Raw genomic sequence first — 25,497 nt, 5'->3', positions numbered from 1 at the left:
CTTCTCTCAAAGACTGTCCAACACTGATTCAACATGCTCAATCAGTCAAAAAGCCACCAACAACGTCCGTTAAGCTTTTTTTAATAGAAACTTTCAAAAAAGACTGTTAAGTCAACATTCAGAGTCTGTCTTGACAGTCCTTTTCCGTGTTAAAACTTACACTTATTAGGGTTATGATTTTTACTTTATTTTGATGGTCCCTTTAACACATTCTGTTGACTATAAGTAACTTTGCACCTATATGTTTACTAACTCTCATTAGAGTGTTAGTATTAGTAGACTGGAAGGGTTAGGGTTCGAATAAGTTGACATGTAGTTGCAAAGTTACTTATAGTCAGAAGAATGTCTGTTGGAGGACCATCACAATAAAGAGTCAGCAGATATTAAGCAGACAGTCTACTAACACTCAAATGAGAGTTATTTGACATGTAGTTGCAAAAAGTTACTTATAGTCAACAGAATGTTCAAAAGGAACCATCAAAATAAAGTGTTACCCAATTCAGTATTCATTTAATTTTACTTCTGTACTTCATTCAAGCTGCAGTACAGAATTTTGGCCTCTCTATCGTCATTCTGTGGTTGAAATTGCATGACTGCAGAGCAGTCATATGTTCTTCGACACTGCTTTTTGTTTGAGGAAGTGCAATGTTACCGCTGATCATATCAGAGCTGATCTGTATATAGTAGCTGTGTGTGTTTACGGACACGACATCAACATACAAGAACAAATGACGTAAACCTGGAATTTGCCACCAAATCGGTCCCAATTGCTCAAAATTTAAGTCATCTTCATTTATATAGCGCTTTTAACAATGTAGATTATTCCAAAGTGGCTTTACATTGATAATAGGAAATTAAAGTAACAGAGATTGTTTTGGCTTTATAGCAGCTCTAAAGTTATTGTCCAGCTAAAGTTAGTTTTGATTGATTCGCTTCCGTCGCAATGATCATTAGTTATTAACTTAGGACCATTATTAGCATTACAAGCATCATTATTATAGACATAGGGCCAGATTTATTAACATCTTGCACCAGCGCAAACCCTCTTTTGTCCCAAAAACTACTGTCGGGATTTACTAGACACACAGTGAAAAATTTGCGCTGAAATGGCGTGGACAGGATTATTTTTGCGGCTGACCTTATTGCATGTGCATTTGTAGAAGTTTCCCTTTCAGATGCAACATTTATGGGAGGAGAGTATTTTAAATGAATCCTTCAAGGTGATTTACTCAGGTTTGCGCTAGTTATTATTTATCGGCCAAAAAAGCATGTCTTAAACCAGACGCTAATTTGCTCTGCTTCTCTGCGCAGAACTTTCCACTCCCATCTGTGCTTTTTTGGAATTAAGCTCTCACGCTGATTTGCCCAGTAAATCTGTCCCTTAGTGTAGTGAATGAGGCTAAGGCACAGATTTTTTTATGTACTCGCTCAATTTGAATTTTGGGTCTAGTTCCTATTTGCTACCTCAACTGAAATTTAGACACTGAAATTTGACTGACACCTGAACAACTGAACCTGGAATTTGAATTAAAAAAAAAATTTATTCAAATGTATTCAATTTTAAAAGGTGCACAACCCCGCTGTTTATGAGGCTTTGTTACAAGAACTGTAGTGCAAGCACCAATGTCATGGATTTGATTCTCAGGTAAATACATGAACTGATAAAAATATAAACCTTGAATTCACTGCTAGTTGCTTTGAGTAAAATCATCTGCCAAGTGTAATATTTAACACACATTCATAAATGTTTGTCTTGGCCAGTCTAGATTAAGTTTGCTGTTTTTTATCTCTATGATATGCAAATGAACAAAACAGGGAAAAACAACTTCAGACTCATTGTGAGGTCAGACCCTGCCATTCAGTCCTCTTCCAGTTTCCAAATCAACCTGGCGCACTGCCTTTAGCCAGGACAGGAGGTGGGTGGAAATGGACTTCCTGTCAGGATGTGGCGCGTGAGAGCGCAGCACGGAGTACAGTCAAACGCTGCGTTCTCACCCAGACTACAGCACCTGTGCTTCCTCTACGCTCCACGCACAGGAGGTCCGACTGAGGCCCTCCAGACCCCTCTCAGAATTGTTTCCTCTTTTACACAGTGCTGACTGATGTTCTCCTGACTATACTTTGATGCTTTGTGTCCAACTCAAATTTTTCACATGTCAGAGAATGTCTGTATGTTCTGTCGTTTTAGATGTATTGACAATAACCATGGCGGTTTCCCTGTGGTATGATCATATTATCACTGTTGTTGAAATTTAGTTTTTCATAAATCAACATCCTCTGTGGATTTGTTGTGCGTTGCAGAGGTTTGGCATTACCGAGATGAAAAACAGAACTTCCTTCAAAGTTTCGATGCTCAGTTGGTGCGAGAGGAGAAGAGATTGGAAGTTGAAGAGGAGCTCAGAGTTCAGGTGGGAGCAGAGCTGTCATCAGGGGGTGGGGGGGTGGGGGGGCGGGGGCGGGGGGGGGGGGGGATGACCAGGGGCCTGTGATGAAGTGGTCCCAGTAAACACATCTTTAACCTGCCAATAGTATGCAAAGTGGGGCCCTCAGCTTCATAATTTTGTCTCGGACACTCATGAATTCAAATCCTGGTTTGGAGTAAAGAAATCAACACTCTTTCTGCACTACATTTTATGAAAGTCATAACACTCTATGAAAACAAAACACTTAAGCTCTTTCGCTTCCCTTGTGGCTCAATTCATTCCATCACATTTTTTCCCTCTTTCTCCATCTTTGTTTTTATATTTGTCTCAGGTGGACGAGCTGATGAGACAGGAACTGAAGAACCTTAAACTGGTGGTGGACAGAGACAAGGGAAAGAAAAAGAAAAAAGTCAAGAAAAGTAGTAAAAAGGTGAATGGCAGACATGCATACTTCTTCCTTTGAGATAAGACCTTAAGCACATTTTAAATTCTCTGCATGAGTGACAGTGTACAGATGCTCAGCGCTCCCTGATGTTCCTCAGATTATAGATGGTGACTGGCCTGTAAAACCCTGTAATTTGTCTTTTAGTCTGGATGAATCCAGATCTTGAGATATACTCTCTGTCCTCTGTTTATGCACCTTGTGTGAGGGGCCCTGGGGTCATACAGTGATCTGCCCTCATGACCAGGAATGTGGTCTGGACAGAGAATTAGTAAAGGTGTCCTGCCCTCGTCAGCTTGTGTTTTGATAGGGCCCCTGTTCCCCACCTTCTCTACCGCACACACGCATACACACACACTGGTTTCCATGTTTTATGGAAATCTACTTAGACGCAATGATTTTTTTTACTGTACAAACTGTATATTATATCTCCTTACACTAATCCCTCAAACTACCCATCACAGAAAACTTTCTGCATTTTTAGATTTTTTAAAACACTTAATTTAGTATGATTTAGCTGTTTTTGTCATGTCCCCATAAGGTAAAAATTTACCAGTATGATTATCCTTGTGTGATATTTGGTCCCCATAACGTAGGGAATACCAGGTACACACAAACACACACACACACACACACACATATGTTGAGTTTCCATGTTTTATGGGGACATTCCATAGACACAATGAATTTTATACTGTACAAACTGTAAATTCTATCCATGAACCCTTACCCTATAACCTACCCATCACAGAAAACTTAAAGCATCATGTTCAAAAAACATCACTTAGTATGATTTATAAGCTGTTTTCCTCATTGGGACAAAAGAATGTCCCCACAAGAACAAGGATTTCAAATATTGCCATCTTTGTGGGGACATTTTTTTCCTGGTAACGTAGAGTATACCTGAACCACATACACACACACACACACACACACACACACACACACACACACAAATACACATACACACACAATATATGGTAATATATGACGAGAGGACCAAGACATATGGTAAAGTACATAATGTCTGTAGAGTCATAGACATGTAAATGTATAGTTAAATGTATATTTTCATGTCAAAGCATATTCTAGAACTACAGAAATCCTGTTTTTGCCACAGAGCAAAAAACAATGGGACTATTTGTTTTGCAATTGCTGCAATGTTTTTCATAATTGAAACTTTATGTCCAACTTTACTTCTCACAACTGACTTTATTTCACAATATGACTTAAAATTTTGCAACTGGAGCTTTGTTTCTCATAAAACAAAAAAAAAGCTGACCTGAAAGCAGTATTAACAGAGTGTTGATACATCTTGAAGGCAGATTCTTGACATTTATATTTGCAAAGTCAAGACATCCATTACTATGCCGGCAATATTTAGACAGAATGATATACATGTAAAAAGATAGATCTGTTTGTGTATGTATGTATGTGAATATGTGTGTGGCTCTGTTTAACTGTGACCTATAAATATATGGGAATATATAGGAGACCAATCCTTCTCTATATTTCTTGCAATCAGTCACTATTGTGTCTTCTCCAAAACAAGAAGCATAGAAAAAGGCCTCATTGCATGCCTGCACAAGAGCTAGAATTCCTCAACAACATATTTGGCACCCTGCTTGAGTTGCTTTACGCTCAGAGGTTTTGACAGCTAAATCGGTCACAGACGCTGTCTGTCTGATGTGTGTAATTTATACACAAAGATGTTTTTTATCATTAATCATTCTGCAAATGCAGGCACACGCATACCCCATTCAGCTCTGCTGGTGTAAGACTGCATTCCAGCTGTTAATTCATCTTAAGTTGGTTTGCACATTGAACTTTGTTGGAATTTTAAATTCAGTGAATTTTATAACCCATGCAATTTGGGAACATCATATTGAACATTATGCAACAGGGAGGGTTTGTTTGTTAAATGAACATGCAACGCCCAAGCTGAGCTAATGCTAGCAGGAGTTCATCCTATCTGTTATATAAATGCAGGAGAAAAGTTTCCTGATCTTAATTTCACCGACTAACATACTCAGACCTGCCAAAAAATGATCCAAGATTCTCCATAAAAATATTTTGGGGAATCACAGTATGTTCTGCCCAAGTTTCTGAGAAAATGAAGTAAGTGGGTTTCTATTACTCGCCGAACAAATATTTAGAACATTTGGTAACATATCATTCGTGGAAATTCCTGGTTGCTAGTCCTGCTAGTCTGGTTCATTTGTGGATTGGAAAAGCCCTGAATTACAGCAAGTTCCAAGGTGTCTCTAGTAGGCTGCATAAAAACGGTTGTACTGAGAGTACAGTCTAGATAATCAGGAAAACACACACGTCCAGACCATCACTTGATCCCACACAGTGATTGTTTATGTCAAGTCACTAGAGGTTTTTCAGGATTTCTACATTTTGGATGAAAGCGCATATCCAACACACCTGTTATTAACATGTTACATTGCATGGTCGGAAGATTTAATCTACTGATACAGACATGTAGATATGCCTTGGTGTTAAAAGGAAAATAAACTTTCTTTACAGTCTGACACTAATCTAATCATCACATGTTAAGACTTATTTCAATCTAAAAACCAGAAAGGAAAAATATAATATCGGTACTATCTACGACACATACTTTCCATCCCCTGTCATTCTTTATTCAGAATTATTTTCATTTGTTGTTGTCCATAACTAAAAACACATTTTCTTTGCTTTAGAAAAAAAAGAAAGGGCGGAAGACTGGAAAGAAGAAGAAGAAAGAGAAGGACCTCACAGCTGACAGGTTGGAATAAATAAACTGGTTTAAAATGCAAAGTCTATTTCTCAAGAATATTATAATGTAGTTTAATCATTGCTAAAAGAGCAGATTTGACCCCTGGCACTGTTTGCAACTGAGAGATGTAGGTCATACGTTAAACACCAGTGCACTGTGAGAGTTCTGTAACAGAGGGATTGTGCTTCTGGAAAGTGCTCAAGTGAGTGTCAGGGTTTGGAGCTCAGGGGGTGCCTGGCGAATGTCCATGTGAGCACAAGAATTCATGGCTGGCTCTGAACGCTGTGATGTAATAGAAGTTTGCGTCAGATACACAGCATGACTGATCAGTTTGCTCTCTTGTTTGCAATGCTTTTTCTGTTTTTCTCTCTTCTAAACTTTCTTTTTGTCTTCCCTCTAGGACCATAGAATCTCTATATGAGGAGCTTGTTCTGGAAGGCTTCATAATCAGGCCAATGAACGTCAAGTTGTCAGATTACATTGGTAAAAACCAAACACCACTGAGATAAATGTCACGTCTTTTTAGTTTTTAACATTCTGTAATGTCTTCTTAACCCCATCATTTGTTTCACTTCCTTAATTCTGCATTAATGCTTAAACATTACACTCAAAAATATATTTAATTATTTTTGAAGATGTACACATTTCAGTTGTATGAAAAATTTCTTTCCAATTGAATTATCTTTAAATGTTGAAAATATTTTAGGTAACACTTTAAATCAATTAAGACATTCTACTAACTATAAGTATCTTTGCAACTACATGTCAACTACCAGTCGTTAGATTATTAGTAGACTGTCTGCTTAATATCTGCAAACACTTAATAACACATAATCTAATAGTCTGAGAGTTAGTTGACATAGTTGCAAAGTTACTTATAGTTAGTAAAATGTCTAATTAGTAAAAGTATAACTTTATATTTAAAATTCCGGAAAAAATATTAAATAAAATTAAAATTAAAAAGTTATTAAATAAAATTAAATATTATCACACTAAAAAAATAATATATATATATATATATATATATATATATATATATATATATATATATATATATATATATATATATATATATATATATATATATATATATATATATATATATATATTTATATATATATTTATATTTAAAAAAGTTAAGCATATTTTAAAAAAAAAATACATTTTGGGGGCAATTGTATAATTTATTTAAATTTATGAATTTATTATTTTTTATGTTTCACTGTCACTTTTTATTATTATTATTATAATATTTTATTTATTATTATTATTATTATTATTATTATTATTCAGACCTAATAGTTCACTATATCTTAGTTTGGCACAAGAAGTTCAGCACATCCTGATTTTGCGAGTTAAAGGCAACATTCCTGTCCGAAAATTTAATCCTATACTATCCCTACCCCTAAACCTAACCCTACCCATAAGTCATCCCTCTAATCAGAGGGAAATGATAGGTGAATACCACTGATGTAGAAGCACCTAACCCTGGCTGTAAGCCTGAACTTGACATAAACTGTAAACTTGTCCCTCAAATCTGATTGGTTGATTGGAATGATGTTCCAGGATCAACAAAGAGGTTAGTTCAGCTTAATCACATAAAGTGCATAGTCCAGTGTCAGAGCTATAGCTTTGATGTGAACATTTAGTGTACATTGATTTTACCTAGAACTCTGTTTTCAGTGGTTTTCATGTGTTGCCATTTGTTACATCTCACAAGCACAAGCATCAAGTTTTCCAAGTTTGAATCAAGTGAATCAGTTTTATGATAAATGCATTGCCCAGGGTTTCAGACTGGGCTTTATTGCTAAAGCGACTTGATCACAGACACATGCACAGTGCTGAATCACACCCCTTTGAACGTGTGCGTGCACCACAATGGATTTTATGACTCATCAATGGTTCAACTGCACAGCATAGCAACCTAATGTTGCTCTAAAATGACACGAAATGTGAAGCCTTAAAATTTCAGTTTCTGTTTAGTTTGTTTTTCGGGAACAGGGTGTGGCGTTTAAAGTATAGAAAACCACATTGACTGCTATGTGTCGGAACAACTTTGTTACTCTAACATTGTTTTTTGCGTTCCATGGAAACCAGGAAACCTGGCAAGCAGCCATTAATGTCTGATGTTTGTTATCATATTTAAAGCAGTATGGCATATATTTTTCCCTCTCTCTCTAGGTGAATACAGTTACTTGGGCACAACACTGCGGCAAGCAGATATTGAGCCCATGCCATCTCTCTCTGACGTAAGACAGCTCATCGCACTTTATGGCATTCTGCCTTTGGGTGAGTATAACCAGCTCTGACTAGTCGGACCTAGTCAACTGTGCTTCTCTTTGTTTTAGTCATCATACATCATTCAAAAACACCTGAAAATGTCTGGCATTACTCTGATGATGTCACTATAATGAAGTATGTTCTGCTAAACTGTTAAAATGAGAGTTAAATATTTATTCCTCATTATGCATAAAAAATCTGATACGATTTTTGCATTCTGGGTCTGTTGGAAGTGAATTAGTGAATGCACAAAAAAATTAAGTTTTAAATGTTACCATGTTATTACTATATCTATCCCTTTTTATTAATTAAAAAAACGTAGCAATTATTTTACATTTCAAATTTACATGACCTACAGAAAAGATCTAAATCATAAATCATTTTACATCATTATATGAAATTTATAAGAACATATAACCTGAGAATTACCAGTATTAACAAAAATGGTCTAAATTTATGAATCCTGAAACAAAACATCAATTTATAAAATAACACACAAAAAAATATCACACTTTTACTTTCCAATGAAAAAGAAGATAATTTGTTTGTGCATCAATAGGCGTGTGCATATTCATGTTTATCAACAAAATTTTGTCCCAATACTGTGTTTGAGATAATAGGAAATAGGATAAATATATTTTACAAAATAATTTGGAGACATATAACTCATAGATGTTTAAAAAAAATAGTCTCTATAACATCATGTATATAGCCTTAGTTAATATCCAGGTCAAAAAGTGTTTATATCTTATGTAAAAAAAAAATTACATGTATTTTGATAGTCTCGGCTCATCTGCAAAGTTTGGTTCCTGTACAAAAAAATATGCATTTATTTTTATTTTCTATGTATCTCTTCTGGGTCAAAACAGACCCAAATGCATTATGAAGCTCCAAACAACTTGAAGCTACGAACAAATTTTTGCGGATAAAAACACCACCATTGCGCTCAAGAGCCTCTAGGGAATTTTATAGTGGCTCACATAAATTTTTCAGGAGCAGCACTATTAGATCCATGCGCACGTTTGTGTGTGTGTGTGTGTGTGTGTGTGTGTGTGTGTGTGTGTGTGTGTGTGTTAGTGTAGGTAATAGAATGCACCCTGTCTGCCCTTCTGAACTGTACTTGACCCTACTAAGCAGCTCATGGTCTTTTGTAACTTTCTCTGGAGCGAACGCTTCATTGCCTAGCAAGGCCCGGTGTCCCGTATCACAGTATCAACACCAACATTCACTCTATACACTCACTTCTCATTTAATAACCCAGCCATGGGCTCAATGGGATCAGCACAGGGATCAGGCCAGATCATACACACGCTGCCCTGGTGGGCTGTAACCTTAACAACTCTTTGCAGGGAGAGTTAGATTGTCCCTCAGTGATTCGTGGCCCTAGGCAGAAAAGGGTTACCACATAAACAGAGCTCAGTGCTAAAACAAAGACACCTCAGTCAGCAGCAGCAAAACAATCACACAAAGGAGTCAGGACGTCTACATCCCTAAAGATTTCTGTGGTATGAGAGTGTGTGATGTCTCTCCAGAGGTCTGTCATCACGACATTCCCAGAGGAGTGTAACACTGCAAGTGCAAATCAAAACTAGATTGCTCCCAATACAGCTTTCAAAGTCAAAGACTGTGCCTCATCAAACTTAGCAGTATTTTGACACAAATTCATTCTGAATCAATTTAATGGTAAACTTTCAGTGTTTGATTTTAAGGACTTTTTTATTGTCCTTGAAGCAAAACAAGTTGAGAACTACTGATCTATAGATCAAATAAACAAACCAGCATAAGCCAATTATTGCACCTGATGAAGACCTGATGGTCGAAACATTGTGCTTTTAATAAATTTATCTTGAGTAGCTTGCAGTGTGCAGACTTCACTTTTCTTTTTTTGTTTGTTTCTCTGTGTTCTCACTGCAGAGATCAAGTTTTGTTAGATCTACACCACTAGATTAGATTTTCTTGCATTTCTGTTATTTTCTTCCTTGAGTTCTTACCTACCCATCCCTAGAAATAAAATCACTCCCACCATAAGCATAATCACTGTTTTTGATGATTGCCCCTCTTTAAAAGTGATTAATGCTGCCCTGGCCTGAGGTATGTTTCTCTGTGTTCTCACTGCAGAGATCAAGTTTTGTTAGATCTACCCCAATAGATTAGATTTTCTTGCATTTCTGTTATTTTCTTTCTTGAGTTCTTACCTACCCATCCCTAGAAATATAATCACTCCCACCATTTTACAGGGCGGACTAGTGTAAATCTGATTTGAACATCAAAGCCAGCAGCTGTTAACTGGGACAGTGTGAAATTCATGAACTATGAACCATGGTTAGTACAACCACCTTGTAAGTGGTTGCAGAAAAGCACAAGTTTCTCACAGTGTTCCTCATTGTGCTTTTCTGTAAACCATTTTATACTTGATAAACATTGCAGATATTCTGAGGTCAAGTGAACTTCCTCCATAACACAATGGCCCTTTTAACAGAGCTGTTGTGTGAGATTAGAGTGTAATTAAATTTTGGATAATCAAGTTTAAACCGTGGGGCTAGTGAAGTGTACACGCAGATACACATTCATTCACGCATAAACATACACAGGCTGTGCTCCAATCTGCTTGCTTACAGTGCACAATAAAAGTATGCACTTCGCTGGTGATGGTAAAGTACATACTTTTGATTGTGTAGCACTGGGTGGGAAATTTTGTCCGCTAATAACCTATGAAACCTTTTCTATGTGACACAAGTGGGCTTCCTCAAGGGGGTGCTTACATCTCTCCATTGAACCACATGCAAAACTCAAAACTACTTTTTTTTCTACAAAAAATACTTTTTTTTACTCGAACCATTTTTACAGTAATTTGGTTCAAACGATTAAATACAATGATTCATACCCAAGATACATTTAGAAAAAAATTTCTATAAATATTCACAAACAACTGTGATCCAGCCTTACTATCCAGTTGAGGCCTGTTTGTGCTAATCTGGTGCTTATGGTACGTTTATCTTGGAAGTCGGATTTTGGAGCTGTGAATGAAATCACACCTGAGTGTACACAAGTCGGAAAACCAAGATGGATGCGTCCAGCAAACCTTTGTAGTGCATTAAAAAGCAACATTTTGCACAAAAAATGTCCACAGATAGAGGTTGGCAAGTAATGTTTGTATTGAGACAGAAGTGCTAATAAACAATGGTGCTGAGCAACCATTTTGGATATTCAAGTCAGGGTTGTGAGCGTTCCTCCAAGTTTCCAAGTTGGAACATTCCAGTTAAAACTTCCTGGCCTTGGACCCTTGACACTTTTCAACTAGAAAAAAGTAAAACATCACAAACTCATCCTTTTCCAATGTGCAAGGGATTGTGGGTAATAGCACAAAAAGCATGCACACTCTGAAAAATAAAAAAATTCACACAAAAAAAATATACCATGCTGGCACTTAGGATAGGATTTCAGCCTACTATGATTTCTGACACTTTAATTCTTGTATATTATTTAGGATAATATTTGAATTAGGATGTAGCCTATGCCCTACTCATACAAACACATCTAGCACAATGTGATTTTTCTATTTATATCGCCCCCTGCTGCTTATAGTCCTTAAAGTGTAAAGGTTGGTTTATACTTGTAAAGTTATCACTGAGATGACAAAGAGAGCTGGAAATGTATGCAAAATACCCACACATACAAAATATGAGTCTGTTTCACTGCAGTTCTTTCTATGCTCTCAATGTCTGCCTTTTTTTAATCTAAAACTGGGTTACACATACTTTATTTTCACTTCAAGGAACACTTTCAGCGAGAATTCTGACATCATTTACACACCATCATGTCATTTCAAACCCATATGAATTTCTTTCTTCCGTAGAACACAAGAGAATTTTGAAGAATTGTGACCCTGGACAATTGCGCAATTTTTTATTGAGATGTATGCATGACCTATTGATGTATAGTTTGTCAGTATAGGACGATATTTGGCCGAGATACAACTATTTCAAAATCTGGAATCTGAGGGGGCAAAAAAATCGAAACATTGAGAAAATCGCTTTTAAAGTTGTCCATTTATGTTCGCTATTGTGCTGCATTCACTCACAAAAATAAGTGTTTTATATATTTACGGTAGGACATTTACAAAATATCTTCATGGAACATGATCTTTACAATGTGTAAAGAATGTTTACAATATCCTAATGATTTTTGGCATAAAAGAAAAATCGATAATTTTGACCCATGCAATGTATTGTTGGCTATTGCCACAAATATACCTGTGCGACTTGTGACTGGTTTTGTGATCCAGGGTCTCAATTGTCCTGCTCTATGTTATAACAATAAATAGGGACCAACGGTGCGTTCAAAATCACATACTGTCTGTGTAGGTACTGCATTTGAATTACTTTGCCAACATTAAAGTACGTTCTATGAAAATGTCTAGTATGAATGAAGTTCAGATGTACTACATCCGCTATGTTGTTACTGTCACGTGACCTACCAGCGTTACCACTTCCATTCACAAATCCTCTCCTGTGGCCTCATGGGATAGTAAATTGTCCATCGAATGCGCACCAGAATCTCGGTCGGAGTAGTAGGACATCCAGGTACTTTTCACCTACTGTATTTCGAGTACTATGTATTCGGACATACTACTCTGTTGGCATAGGCTACTTGTTTTGGATACTATATAGTAGGGAAGTATTTCATTTCAGATGCAGCATAAGACTCTTAAGCTTCAAAAATGATACTTAAGCACCATGAAAGTATGTTAATATCCAACTGCGCTGTATTTAAAGCATTTATAATATTATTCATATTCATATTATTTACTTTAATATTTACAATAATGTTTTGTGATGAACAAAGAGAAATTTAAGTTATTCATTTCCCCTACAATGAGCATTTTTTTAGTCATTGATTTGAACTTGAGAACTTGTTCATTCTGATTTGTGAATTATTCATGTAGAACAGTTTTGTGAACTGAATCGACTTATTCACTGAAAGTAGCCAACTCAAATGAATGAATCTGACATTGCTACTTTCATGAATTCTCATGAATGCAGATGGGTGGATGCCAAGATTTTCAGTGAATAATGACTTAAATATAAAGATATCGAATAAGAACCACAAGTATACTTTTATAGCACTTTTGGGACTCATTGAGAACAGAGACGTGATATTGTGCTGCACCTGTTATGTTTAAGCCTCCCTTCTGGGCAGACATGTTTGTTTGTGTGAATGTGTGTGTGGCCGGACGTTTGTGTGCGCACTGGTAGACGGATATTTGTGTATGCTTCTGTTTGTGTGTCTGTGTGGTCTCACATTCATGCCAGCTCACTTCATCCTGAGCTCTGTCCAGTTGGAACCCTTTTACTACAGCATACATGAGAGGAATCTCACACCACCTGTGGCTTAGCCCCAGAGAGCCATTCAACTATTGTTCTTCTATTACTGAGCACCGGCAGCCAGAGCAATCAAACTTTTCTGACATCTGACTTCCTAATCAAATGAGTATAGAGTTTGCAGGGAGTTCCTCCCTGTCTTTAGATAAAGATGAATGATTGGGTGGGGTGCATTAGTGTTTAAACAGCTGGAGTCAAAGGGGATTTTCCTTCTTTGTTAGAGCAATGTTATATTATAACAAATTATCTGACAATTATCTTGAGATGACTTAAACAGTTACTCTTATTCAACTGATGTATACTGATGGTTATCTGATATACTGCAGTATAAAGTCAGGAAAATGAATGAGGATAAATGAGGACGGCAGAGCAAAGACAAAAGTGTAGGAGGTCAAGATTGATAATAAGAACATAGGGATAGAACACAAAAGATATTATGGCCCCTATATTAGGGCTGCACAATAAATCAAGTTTAAAAAAGTCCACTTACATTATTCAATGTGCTTAAGATGTGGTTTTTGTTTTCCTCTTAATTTTAGTTTTAGCGTAACATTATAAGACCATCCATATTTTTACTTTCTTTAAATAAATAAAAAAGTATATTTGACATTTAAGGTTTAATGAAAGTTTTTCAGGAAGATTGTTTTCGGCGTGTTAATTTTGATATAAAAATATGGCATGCAGTCGCTTCAAACAATGGCATAAAGCTAATCAAAACATCATTCAATGTAAATTGCGATAATCGCAATTACAATTCAAGGGAATAATCGACAATTATGATTTTTGTCATAATCGTGCAGCGATTCGCTGCTCCCTACTCACGGCGAAGTTCTTTTTTTCTTATTCACTTAGGGGTAAAAATAAATTTCTCTTTGAAATATCAGTGTCACTTTCAATAAGAATCACAACTTCAATTTCTACTATAAAGCAGCTCTCCAGTGTGTGACAAGCTGTTTTGAACTCCCGAAACGAATGTTAAACAAACTTTGTTTTGGCCTGATTTTTTTCAAAATGATATATCACCTGTTCTGTCTTTGATTTCACTTGAAGTATATCACCTTTAAAAGGAAAACTGACTGCTTCCTCTTCTGGTCTCCATAGGCTCTCAGTGTGTCCATGAGAGAGGGCCCCTGATCCGGGCTGTGCTGCTTACGGGGCCGGCAGGGGTTGGGAAGAAGATGTTGGTCCATGCCTTGTGCAACGAAACTGGTGCAAACTTATTCGACCTCTCCCCTTCAAACCTAGCTGGCAAATATCCAGGCAAAAGCGGACTGCAATTCCTCCTGCACATAGTCTTCAAGGTGAGGAGAAACCATCTGAGCCCTCTCTGAAAATACCTTCTGGGAATACAGAAAGCCAAGATTCTAAGATGGTGAAATGTTGAAATTCCTTAAACTTCTTTTAGCTTCACATATCACATATAAAAACTGATAGGATCAACATACTTGATTGATTGCTATGCATACTTTAGGTTGCGTCAAGATTTATCGTCAGGATCATCAATTCGTCTTCTAAAATGGAGTGAAACATCAGGCTTTGCGTGATGGTTTTTCTGTTTATGAGAAATATTCTGGAATGACTTCCAAACATAAACACTAATGCAAATGGAAACCTTCCTCCCTGTCTCAATGTGACAACAAAATACTTCTAGAGAGATGTTGTTTACTTGCTGTTTAACATTTCAAGAAGTGTTTAGTACTGTTCATAAATAAACTTGAGTGTTTAACCTAGGAGGCCAAATTGTATCCCCATATCACCTCTTCCCTTTTTTAATGAAGCTTTAGTAATAAATCACAAATAATGGAAAGGTCATATCAATAAAGGGCTATGAAATGTGTGCTGTTGCCCACCAGTATAGTTTATTGTGGCCATATTTGGAGGTTTTACTTGAAGAACTGTTCCTGAGAGCATCTGGCACAGCAGATAAACAAGGCAGGATGAGGCAGGGGGATTCTGAGATTCTGCGCTCAGCATTGTGTTGGATGGTGGTCTTTCAGCACCTCTCCTAATGCATGCGGGGAATAAAACCAGGTGCCAGCATGATTTCCTGCTCACTAAGCCATTTTGAGATGAATCACTCCTCCACTTTCCTGTGCTCTGTAACTCTCTTTTACTCTCTGCACTCTCAATGCACTCTCTGTTACAAACATTGGAGAAAGCTTTTATTTACAATAATTTAGGGAAGTTAGTTTGTTACTGTTCCCTCTAATCTGTACAACTGCATACATCTGATGTTGCTCCCGTGGAGGCCAAAACAAATCCGCAAATCCAGAAGGTTAACTCAAATATGTGGGAAAAGAGCTAGTGTTTTCTTGAATTACAGCTATTTATCCATTGATTTTCATTTTGGAACTGAATCTGAGAAATCGTGTGTGGAAATATGCAGTGCTGATTAATTCGCTATGGACTGCATCATAAAACAGAAGCCGACAGAGATTTCAAGTTCTTAGCGGTTAATAAAGGGAGTTCAAATTTACTGACTGTTTCCAAACTCAAGGCCATGCTTGACTTTTCTCAGGAAACCAAGATTGAGGCAAAAGCATTCTACTGTACTACTATCTTACTAGAGTGTATACAATGCATAGTATGCAGATTTTATGCATGCAGCATAACAGAATGACCTTATAGGCCAGTGGTTCTCAACCATTTTGATGCCAAAGACCCCCAAATATGATGATCCCCTCGTGAGGGATTCCCCCTTTTAAAATATGAAGGCAGCTAGATATGTGTAAATATTTTATATATATATACTACTGTGTGAAATAAAATAAAAATATAAAATTCGCTAAAATATTATCTAGAAAATATTGACGTGCATCTTCTTTTAGATGTATAAACCGAAAAAGAAACTTTTCACTTTCAATTCAATTCATTTTCATTTCATTTAGTTGTATAGCATTTCTTTTTTAAATATGTATTCCTCCAGACCAATTTTACACATTTTTACAGCAACAGAAAAAGAGAATACATAATAATAAAAATACAATATTTCAATATTGTATGTCTCAAATATTCCACAGACCCCATAGAACACTCTCAATTGTTAAATTCATCCAGATAGGCTAAATATTTGCTATATATATTTTTGTTTTTGATTTTAGCTACTGTTTTTTTTTTTTTTTATGTATTAGTTTTAGTAGTATTTTATAGAATTTCTGTATAAACAAAATTGTGGTACATGGGGTGTTTGTGCTTAAATGGGCAAATAGTCTGCATGTTTTTGATCAGAAACATAATTTGCAGGAACATAATTTGTGGGAGTCTGTGGGGTTTACAGAAATTACTGTTAAACATTAGTGAACTGAAGGCATTGTTTTCAGTCAAATAATATCAAAGCATGCACTCACTTCACTAATGTGGTAGCTTTTTTTTAAAGGCAGTGTTGATTACCGTCAGTGTTGTTTTTGCTCTGGCTGATTAGTGATTGTTTGTGTGAGCTGATGATTGTTTGGGTTGTTTTACCGTTTGGCTTGCGTTGGAGGAACATTGTCGTGTTTTGGCAGGTGGCTCGCCAGCTGCAGCCCTCAGTCATTTGGATTGGCGACGCTGAGAAAACATTCTACAAGAAAGTTCCAAAGCTGGAGAAAGAGGTTTGTCGCATGTCACACTTACACTCACAGTCATTAGAACCTTTACTAAATAAACACAACTTTGAAACATACATACAAGTCTAATACCAGACCATAAACTGTGATATTCTTCTTCATTTGTTTAGCCCTTCATTCACAAATTCCAGTGAATATAAAGTAAAAACCTCTTTTTTAAAGCCATTGTCACTGTGAGGTGGTGGACTCTGCTGTCCTCTTGTGGTTAAAGATGTAGATATACTGTGCTAACATGAAAAGAGTGCTGCTGCATTGATGAAAGTTTATGATTCTTGCATGTTTTGTTCCATTGCGCTTCCAACAACTCTTTCAGCCTCAATTTTAAAAACATTTCTCCTCAAAGTTTGAGTTAGAATAGTTTGCAAGAACGTGATTATAAACACAATGAGGCTGTGAATGGGAACTTGTAAGTAGATGAGTTTACCTGTTTGAATGATGACGTTTAATGTCCCGACAACCTCTGTAGTCCCATTTAGCCACTTGTTATTAACAACCGCCATTTCACATATCATTGGGTATTATTGATGTCATAGAATAAAACATGGAAATATCTTAAGCTTGTGTTAACCACAGACCATATTTCAAGCATTTAAAAAAAAAAACATTGACAAGAATTGGGGCGATGGAACCAGAAGTGCTAAAATTGTGTACAAAAATGTGTCATCCATGCAGGACTCTATTGTTTTCTCCAGCTCAGCTGTTTCTTAATTCTTTTCATTTCTAGATGGAACCCAAAAGACTAAAGAAAAACCTGCCGAAGGTCCTAAAATCTATTAAACCAGAGGACCGTGTGTTAGTGGTGGGAACGACAAGCAGACCTTTTGATGCAGACATCAAACCTCTCTGTAAAGTTTACAAGAAGATCATTTTGATCCCTAGACCAGATTATGCTTCAAGATTTAGTAAGTAATCATCTATGTTTGTGTTTAATATAAGTTTCATACTGAAATCGATTTCACATATTAAGTTAACACATTTATCGTTCTTTATAATTACAGTTTGCATTTCTATACATCATGTCTTTTTTTTAAACATAGATTATTGTGTATATTAATTTATCTTTTATGTTTAGCTCTGTGGAAGGAGCTGCTCCAAGCAGGTGGTGCTCAGTTGGGCCCTAAGCTGGACCTGAGCTCTCTAGCTAAAGTTACAGATGGTTACACTCAGGGTCACATTCTTCAGGCAATCCAAACTGTCTTAAACTCTCACCGCCTCAAACAGCAGACCAAAAGACCCCTCACTGCTGTGGAGTTCATCCCACCTCTTGCCAGGCTAGACCCGGTCTACAAAGAAGAGGAGGAGGCCTTTAAGGTCAGTTTTTTAGGATGCTTTCTGGAGGGATGCATGTGTTGAACCCAGCTATACGTATGCATACTGACTGTAGATTATGTTCGTATTTTCTGCGTTGATAGACGTGGTACAGCCGGACACCTCTGGGCAAAAAAAGGGCACGAGCGGCCAGGGCCAGTGAGGAGGAGGCAGATCTCAAGAAAGGGAAAACAAAAGGAGGAAAATTACAAACAAAAGGGAAGGAGGGGAAGAATAAAAAGAGAAAGAAAAAGAAGTGAAAAATACAGTTGCAGTTCATCTTCTGGCCAGCAGAGAGCATCAGTACATCTCCGTATGAAAAGTCTTCTTCAGTGTTAAATCCTTCCCATTGTTTCTCAACTAGTACTTTTTTATGGTATTTTTTGTTTGTTTTGCTTTGGAAAAAACTCTTCTACTAATTTATTCTACTCATTCCACAACCAGTTTGGATTATCTTGGTTTTCATCTGTGTGCTTTCTAAGTATCATGTGTATTTTTGGCTTATCATATTTCTTACTTGAATTAGGTATTCCCCATTGGGGAAAAATAGTTTTGTGATGATAGAGTCAGACTAGTAGACACTTTTAGTACTGAGAACATAAAACATTATACCTCTAACAACTGAAGCTTCTCACAATTGATACAATAGCTTGGACACTGTTCAAAACTGTTTAGATTGGATTACCTTCAACTTTATCTCTGTGCAGAGAGGAAGTACAAATATGGGTGTGTTGTTTAATATTTATTTTGCTTTACTTTATAATTTGATGTATTAAAAAGTGATTGTTGAACCTGAATTGAAGCCAGACAGCCATTAAAGGACAAAACATGAACCTGAAATCTTCTCTCTTGTCAATGTCCTGAAATGATACGCATTCAGAATCTGATACAGCAGTCCATAAACATGTTTGCAAATTGCACACTTAAATCACACTTAAAAATGTATAAATGTAATTGAATTGGATAACAATATGTGGTATAGAAACCAGGAGCAATTATTTTAGAGAAAAACAGTACGAGCACACTTTGCATGCAAAAAAAAAAAAAATTCGGAAAAGGAAATGTGTTTTCATTTATAAAAAAAATAGATATCCAGTTTAAAATTAACTGGTTCACACTGTACGACAATCACTCCTTCCGTCATCAACCACTTCTTCACCTGCTGCCTCTGCCGGTCCCATGGCCCGACCAGCGACATACAGCGGTGAGGCAGAGGATTGCAGCGGGTTTATATTGCAATGTAATCTCCATTTCGAAATGCAACCTCTTTTCCACAGATCGAGCACGCGTCGCCTCTGTGATCTCTCTCCTCTCCGGACGCGCTCTTCAGTGGGCTCAATCGTTATGGCAAGCTAACGCTCCTGTCACAAACTCATTGTCTGCCTTCCTACTTCACTTCAAAGAAGTCTTCGGCCAAACCACATCTGCTCTCTTAGTTCATGATCAACTTTTTCAACTTTGCCAAGGTAATCAATCTGTCAGTTCCTACTCATTGCAATTCCGTACTCTCGCAGCTGCAGGCGGATGGAATGGAACTGCCCTCCTCACTGCCTATCGTCAAGGTCTTAATAGTGATATTCGTCAACTGATGGTGATCCATGATGATTGTATGGGATTAGAGAATTTCATCCAAAAGACCATTCGAGTCTCCCAACGCCTCTCAGCTTGCTCACTGCCTCAACCCATCTGCATCCTCCGCCTCCAGTACCATCTCACTCATGCGGAGCGTCAAAGAAGATTATCTAGCCATCTTTGTCTGTACTGTGGGGGAGAAGGACTTATCATGTCCAACTGTCCCATTCGACCCCCACGCCCAGCGGTGAATACCATCCAACTTCCACCTAAGATTGCCTCTCTAACTCGTACCACAGTATACATTATAACTTCCTGCTCCACTGTTCCAGCACAAGCTCTCATCAACACTCTCAAGCTCTCTCAACTTCATCTCTCACCACCTCCTTCAGAGGCTCAATGTCAAGAGGAAACGCTGTGCCCAGAACCTAGAAATCCATCCTGGAAAAGCCGCTGGGTCGTGGTCGCATCAGTCACTTCTCCCCCAACATGACGCTCCGCATCGGCTGCCTGTATTCGGAGAAGATCTCGTTCTTGGTGTTGGAAGGATCCACCGCTTACATCATCCTGGGACGCCCGTGGATGCTCCAACATGAACCCCAGATCAATTGGAACACCGGTGAGATCCTCCAGTGGGGAGAATCCTGCCACCACGGATGCCTGGCTCCCGTCACCAAGATTCCTCGTCCTCCTTCTCATATCAGCTCAGATGTCTCATCTAACTTCATCTCCCTAAACTCCACCACCATTGAGAGTCCTGAGACCGACAACAAGGTGGAGATTCCTCCTGAATACCGGGCATTCCAGGATGTGTTCAGCAAGCGGTTGGCAACCCATGGGACTCTGCCATCGACCTGCTCCCTGGGGCGACTCTACCCAAGGGTCGAGTCTACCCTTTGTCCATCCCGGAGCAGAAGGCCATGGAGGAATACATCCAAGAGGCACTCCGACTGGAATTCATTCAACCTTCAACATCCCCTGCCGCTTCCAGCTTCTTCTTTGTGGCTAAGAAGGACGGATGCTTGCGGCCATGCATTGACTACCGGATCCTCAACTCCCAAACCATCAAGTACAGCTATCCCCTTCCTCTGGTCCCAGCAGCCTTGGAACAGCTACGTGGAGCTTGTATCTTCTCCAGGCTGGACCTGCGGAGCGCCTACAATCTACAGTAATCCGTATCCGCAAGGGTGATGAATGGAAGATGGCCTTCGTGACCCCCTTCGGGCATTATGAGTACCAGGTCATGCCCTACGGCCTGTCCAATTCACCTTCAGTCTTCCAGGACTACATGAACGAGGTATTCCGAAATTTCCTTCAAAGGTTTGTCATCGTCTATATCGACGACATCCTGATATACTCCTGTAACCTAGCAGAACACTGCCAACATGTGAAGCAGGTCCTCCAACGTCTCAGGGAACACCATCTCTACCTAAAGCTGGAGAAGTGCGAGTTACACACATCCACTGTCCAGCTCCTCGGTTACATCATAGACCAACGAGGCATCCGGATGGACCAGAGGAAGGTGGAAGCCATCCGGACCTGCCCGTCACCGTCAAAGAACTCCAAAAATTTCTCGGATTTGCCAATTTCTACCGCCAATTCATCCTCAACTACTGTCTTCTCAGTTCCCCCCTTACGTCACTTCTAAAACACCGGCCCAAGTCTCTGTCCTGGAACCCTGAAGCCACCAAGACGTTGGATTGCGTTCTTGGTCCTCAAAGAAGCCTTCGTCACTGCTCCCATCCTGCTCTATCCGAATGCTGAGTTACCGTTCATTGTTGAGGTGGATGCCTCCACAACAGGAGTGGGAGCGGTGCTCTCACAGCAGCAGGGTTATCCTCAACGACTCCGTCCATGTGCCTTCTACTCCAAAAAGCTGTCCCTGGCGGATCAGAACTATGACATCGCCAACCGAGAGCTCCTCGCCATCAAGCTCGCACTAGAGGAATGGAGAAGCCCATGTACATCTCCAGCAGGCAGTCCGAAGACACCAGACCCAAGCCGATGTCCGAAGATCCAAGACTCCTCTATACCAGCCAGGACAAAAGGTTTGGTTGTCTACCCAGGACATCCGTCTTCGCCTGCCCTGCCGCAAGCTGAGTCACCGCTATATAGATCCATTCACCATACAACAACCTCACCTACCGTCTCAACCTCCCTGCACAGTACAGAATATCACCATCTTTTCACGTCTCCCTCCTTAAACCGTACACTGAACCATTGTTCTCTCCCCACACAGGAACTGGTGATGATGAAGTACCACCTCCTCCTCCAGAAGTCACTGATGAGGAGCTCATTTACCTGGTCCGATCCATCATCAACTTGCGACGACAGGGCAACCGACTCGAGTACGGCCCAGAGGAACACTTCTGGGTAGCTCAGTACGATATACCCTTCTCTCTTAACCCAGTTTCACCAGGATCATCCTGCTCGTCCTGCCCCCAGAGGTCAAGATTGTCCCCGTTGTCGCAGTTTCTGGCCATCAGGAGCCGGCCGTGGAGGAGTGGGTATTGTCACACAGTCAACGGAACCAACTATCCAACCATCAACACCAGATCACGACACTCCGCTCACTCGATCATTATCACCAGAATTCTGATCACCTGCACCTCATCATCACACACCCTTTATTTTTCACCGATCCCTTCCCTTCAGTGTCTGGTCTCGTCTATGACAAGCACCACAGACTGCTCACTCGAGTTATCTTCATTTTTGTCTACTTACCTGAAGTCCCATTCTTCCCGTCATTGCCGATCTTCATTACCCTGGTCCTACTCATCCTCTTCAGCCTAGTTTTCACCATATCTACAATCTGTTATCATCGCATCTGCATTCCTTCCCTGCATTGCTCTCCCTCTGCACTAAAATAAACTTGTTATATTCACCTAAACCTTGTCTGTCCTTTTCTGATTGTGACATGAACATTAAATTTAAAGTGAAAAAGGATTTGAGCATTTTGTGGTTGACAAACTCCATAGTTGCCAAATAACCCCCTTGTGCGGGGGGATATAATATAATTATAGAGATATATAGAATAACCATATACTAGTGTAGGTTCCACGGAATCATATGGAAACTCTCAGTATCAGAGAGCTTATTGTCCCATGTAATCTTCAGCCAAACTGTGTCTGCCATCCGGGCTGCAGTACGACATCTCTGCCCAGGTTGCTTATGAGACAGCCTGCTCTGCCAAGCAGCTGACCCATTTCCCTTCTTCTTTTAGAATCTTCCCATGGGAGCTATGCCTATTTTAAATTCCTTCATTCTCTGTAATGTCTCCAACCCCTTGTTTGCAACATCATCGACTCCCTCACAGCTAATCCGAGGTCGTTCTTGGTAAATTCCCCTCTCCTTTTTTTTTTTTTTTGTGGGGTGGTGGTGGGGGGGGGGAGGGTTGCCTTGTTCTATCTTTATCCCACTCTTCGACTCTGATCTTACCGGATCCCCTCCTCCTCACCAGGTTTATAGGGCATGACAAACACAGTCACCTCAATGTGCTCTTTGTAGCTTCAGCTCACATCTAATTTAATTAATCAGGTGTGTTTGTGTGTGTGTGTGTGTGTGTGTGTGTGTGTGTGTGTGTGTGTGTGTGTGTGTGTGTGTGTGTGTGTGTGTGTGTGTGTGTGTGTGTGTGTGTGTGTGAGTGAGTGTGTGTGTGTGTGTGTGTGTGTGTGTGTGTGCTACATCTATCCCGAAGAACAAAAAGAGCCCTAAAGCTGGGTGACATGTTAAGAGGAGTATTTTTTTCCCCTTGACTTGCTAATTTAAATGCGAGATGTTGATATGCATGTGCCCAAGTGCACTGGCTTATATTTGCACACCTAATTACCGAAAATAAAAAGATGATTTGAAGTAATCTTTTCCCGCAGTGCTCTTCATACTGTTTTTAATTAAATGCCTCGTTTGACTGTACATTATTCTCATAGGTCATTCCCCCTACACACTTCTCCCCTTCAGGAGTGCTAATAATTAAACATTATTCAGATTGGATTAGTCAGATGTATCTTTTTGTCTCACTGAGACCAAAGCGCAGTCCTTTCTCGCCCTGTGGCCGTTGATTTAAAATAAAGTATAGCAACTCCTTCATTTTAAGGAGCCTTTTAACCATTGTTTTGCAATTACTATTTATTTCCATGTCCTGTTGCTCCAGGGTCCAGGGCTTTCTTATGCAGCACTGCCTTTCCTGCAGCAAGCGCTGACCTCTGAGGTACTGTTTATAGTGATGCAGCCTGCCCGTGCCTTTACAACTTTAGTAACCCTAGGTTTGGCCTAGGGGCGGAAGAGTGAGACAGAGCCATTAAGAAGTTGTCCCTGATTTAATGGAGTTTTTTAAAGTGAGCCTTCCAAATAGGCCATATGACAGGAGATATATCTGGGAAATTGACCCACAGGATAGCCTCTCTTAAGCTGTCACATTTGACTACATCCGTGTGTGCAGAGTGCAGTTTGCTCATTGGGAATGTATATGAGATAGAGTGCTGTTTTGTAATGGCTTGAGATTTTATTAAATGAAGAATCGGTGGCTTACAGTGTTGCTCTAGAGAAGATAAGGAGATCATCAGAGAGGATAATAATAATATAGATAGATAGATAGATAGATAGATAGATAGATAGATAGATAGATAGATAGATAGATAGATAGATAGATAGATAGATAGATAGATAGATAGATAGATAGATAGATAGATAGATAGATAGATAGATAGATAGATAGATAGATAGATAGATAGATAGATAGATAGATAGATTTCTATTTCAAATACAAAAAATCTATTCATTAAAGAATCCTGAAAAAATGCATCACAGTTCCCACAAAAATAGTTGTCACCACAACTGTTTTATATATTAATATTTCAACAATATAAGTTTTTTTCTGAGCACCAAATCAGTAGAAATGGCTGCTAAAAATTAAATGAAATGTTGAAAATATATGTTTTTTAAAAACTGTTTTTTTTTTTTTATTATTATTTTTTTTTTTTAGATAATCAATGCAAATGAATGCTGTCTTGTTTAACAAAAGTGACTTTCAAAAACACTAAGACCCCAAGCATTGAATTATAAAAAGTTGAACTATGGACTGTTTGGGTATATACTGTAGCAATTAACAAAATTACAACTTTCAACAAGTACATAACAAACAGTGTTCGATGTGTTCTCTACCCTGATAAACTATGGTAAGCCTACAATGATTTATAATTTCAGCATTTAAGTTTATGGCAGCAAAAATGCCACTTTTCACATCTTGTAGGACTTTCTTCTGCGACTTGGTGTAGCTAGTCAGATCCCACATAGCAACATTGTGACGGCCCAGATCCGGCCCACATCTGGCACACATAGAAAGATATTCTGGCCCACATGCAGCATGGACTTACGGCACTTGGGTGGGCCACTCCTGTTTGCCAGATCTGGGCCACAAGCAGGCCATAGCAATGCCACATCTCAGCCAAGAGCAAAGAAATAAACCAGAACTGGAGGATTAAACAACTCCACAAACAGCATTACCAGCTTCACTTATTACCAATCAGACTGACTTTATTTCTGTCAGACGTCTACAAAAGTTTTTATTGAGAATTAACAGAGGTCTAACTATAATGTGTTTCATTTAAAGTCACCATTACAGTGAATAGTGTTTCCATTAGTTGGGCTCTTAACTCGTAATATTTGTTTTGTCTTCTTTGGCGGCTGTGACAATGTTTGTCAAACACATTTGCAGCAGCAAAGA

General features: G+C 38.7%; 1 protein-coding gene across 1 annotated transcript in view; it reads left to right on the top strand.

The window, feature by feature from the left end:
• drc11 (dynein regulatory complex subunit 11) overlaps positions 1-19,040 on the top strand; it is a gene marked incomplete at its 5' end in the record, with an annotated part of 43,943 nt that extends 24,903 nt beyond the window's left edge. The window contains 10 exons of the mRNA XM_081380517.1: positions 2,302-2,408; positions 2,755-2,853; positions 5,574-5,638; positions 6,030-6,112; positions 7,811-7,918; positions 14,392-14,591; positions 16,794-16,880; positions 17,620-17,797; positions 17,968-18,206; positions 18,308-19,040. Coding sequence (XP_081236643.1) covers positions 2,302-2,408; positions 2,755-2,853; positions 5,574-5,638; positions 6,030-6,112; positions 7,811-7,918; positions 14,392-14,591; positions 16,794-16,880; positions 17,620-17,797; positions 17,968-18,206; positions 18,308-18,463 — 1,322 coding nt within the window. The 3' untranslated portion in view covers positions 18,464-19,040. The remainder of the gene's footprint in view (positions 1-2,301; positions 2,409-2,754; positions 2,854-5,573; positions 5,639-6,029; positions 6,113-7,810; positions 7,919-14,391; positions 14,592-16,793; positions 16,881-17,619; positions 17,798-17,967; positions 18,207-18,307) is intronic.
• Positions 19,041-25,497: the final 6,457 nt, after the last annotated feature.

This window comes from Scardinius erythrophthalmus, assembly GCF_964197995.2.
Source record: "Scardinius erythrophthalmus genome assembly, chromosome: 12".
In the NCBI taxonomy this organism is placed as follows: Eukaryota; Metazoa; Chordata; class Actinopteri; order Cypriniformes; family Leuciscidae; genus Scardinius; species Scardinius erythrophthalmus.
Note: the sequence above shows the minus strand (reverse complement) of the source record. Positions and strands in the feature narration are given on the sequence as shown.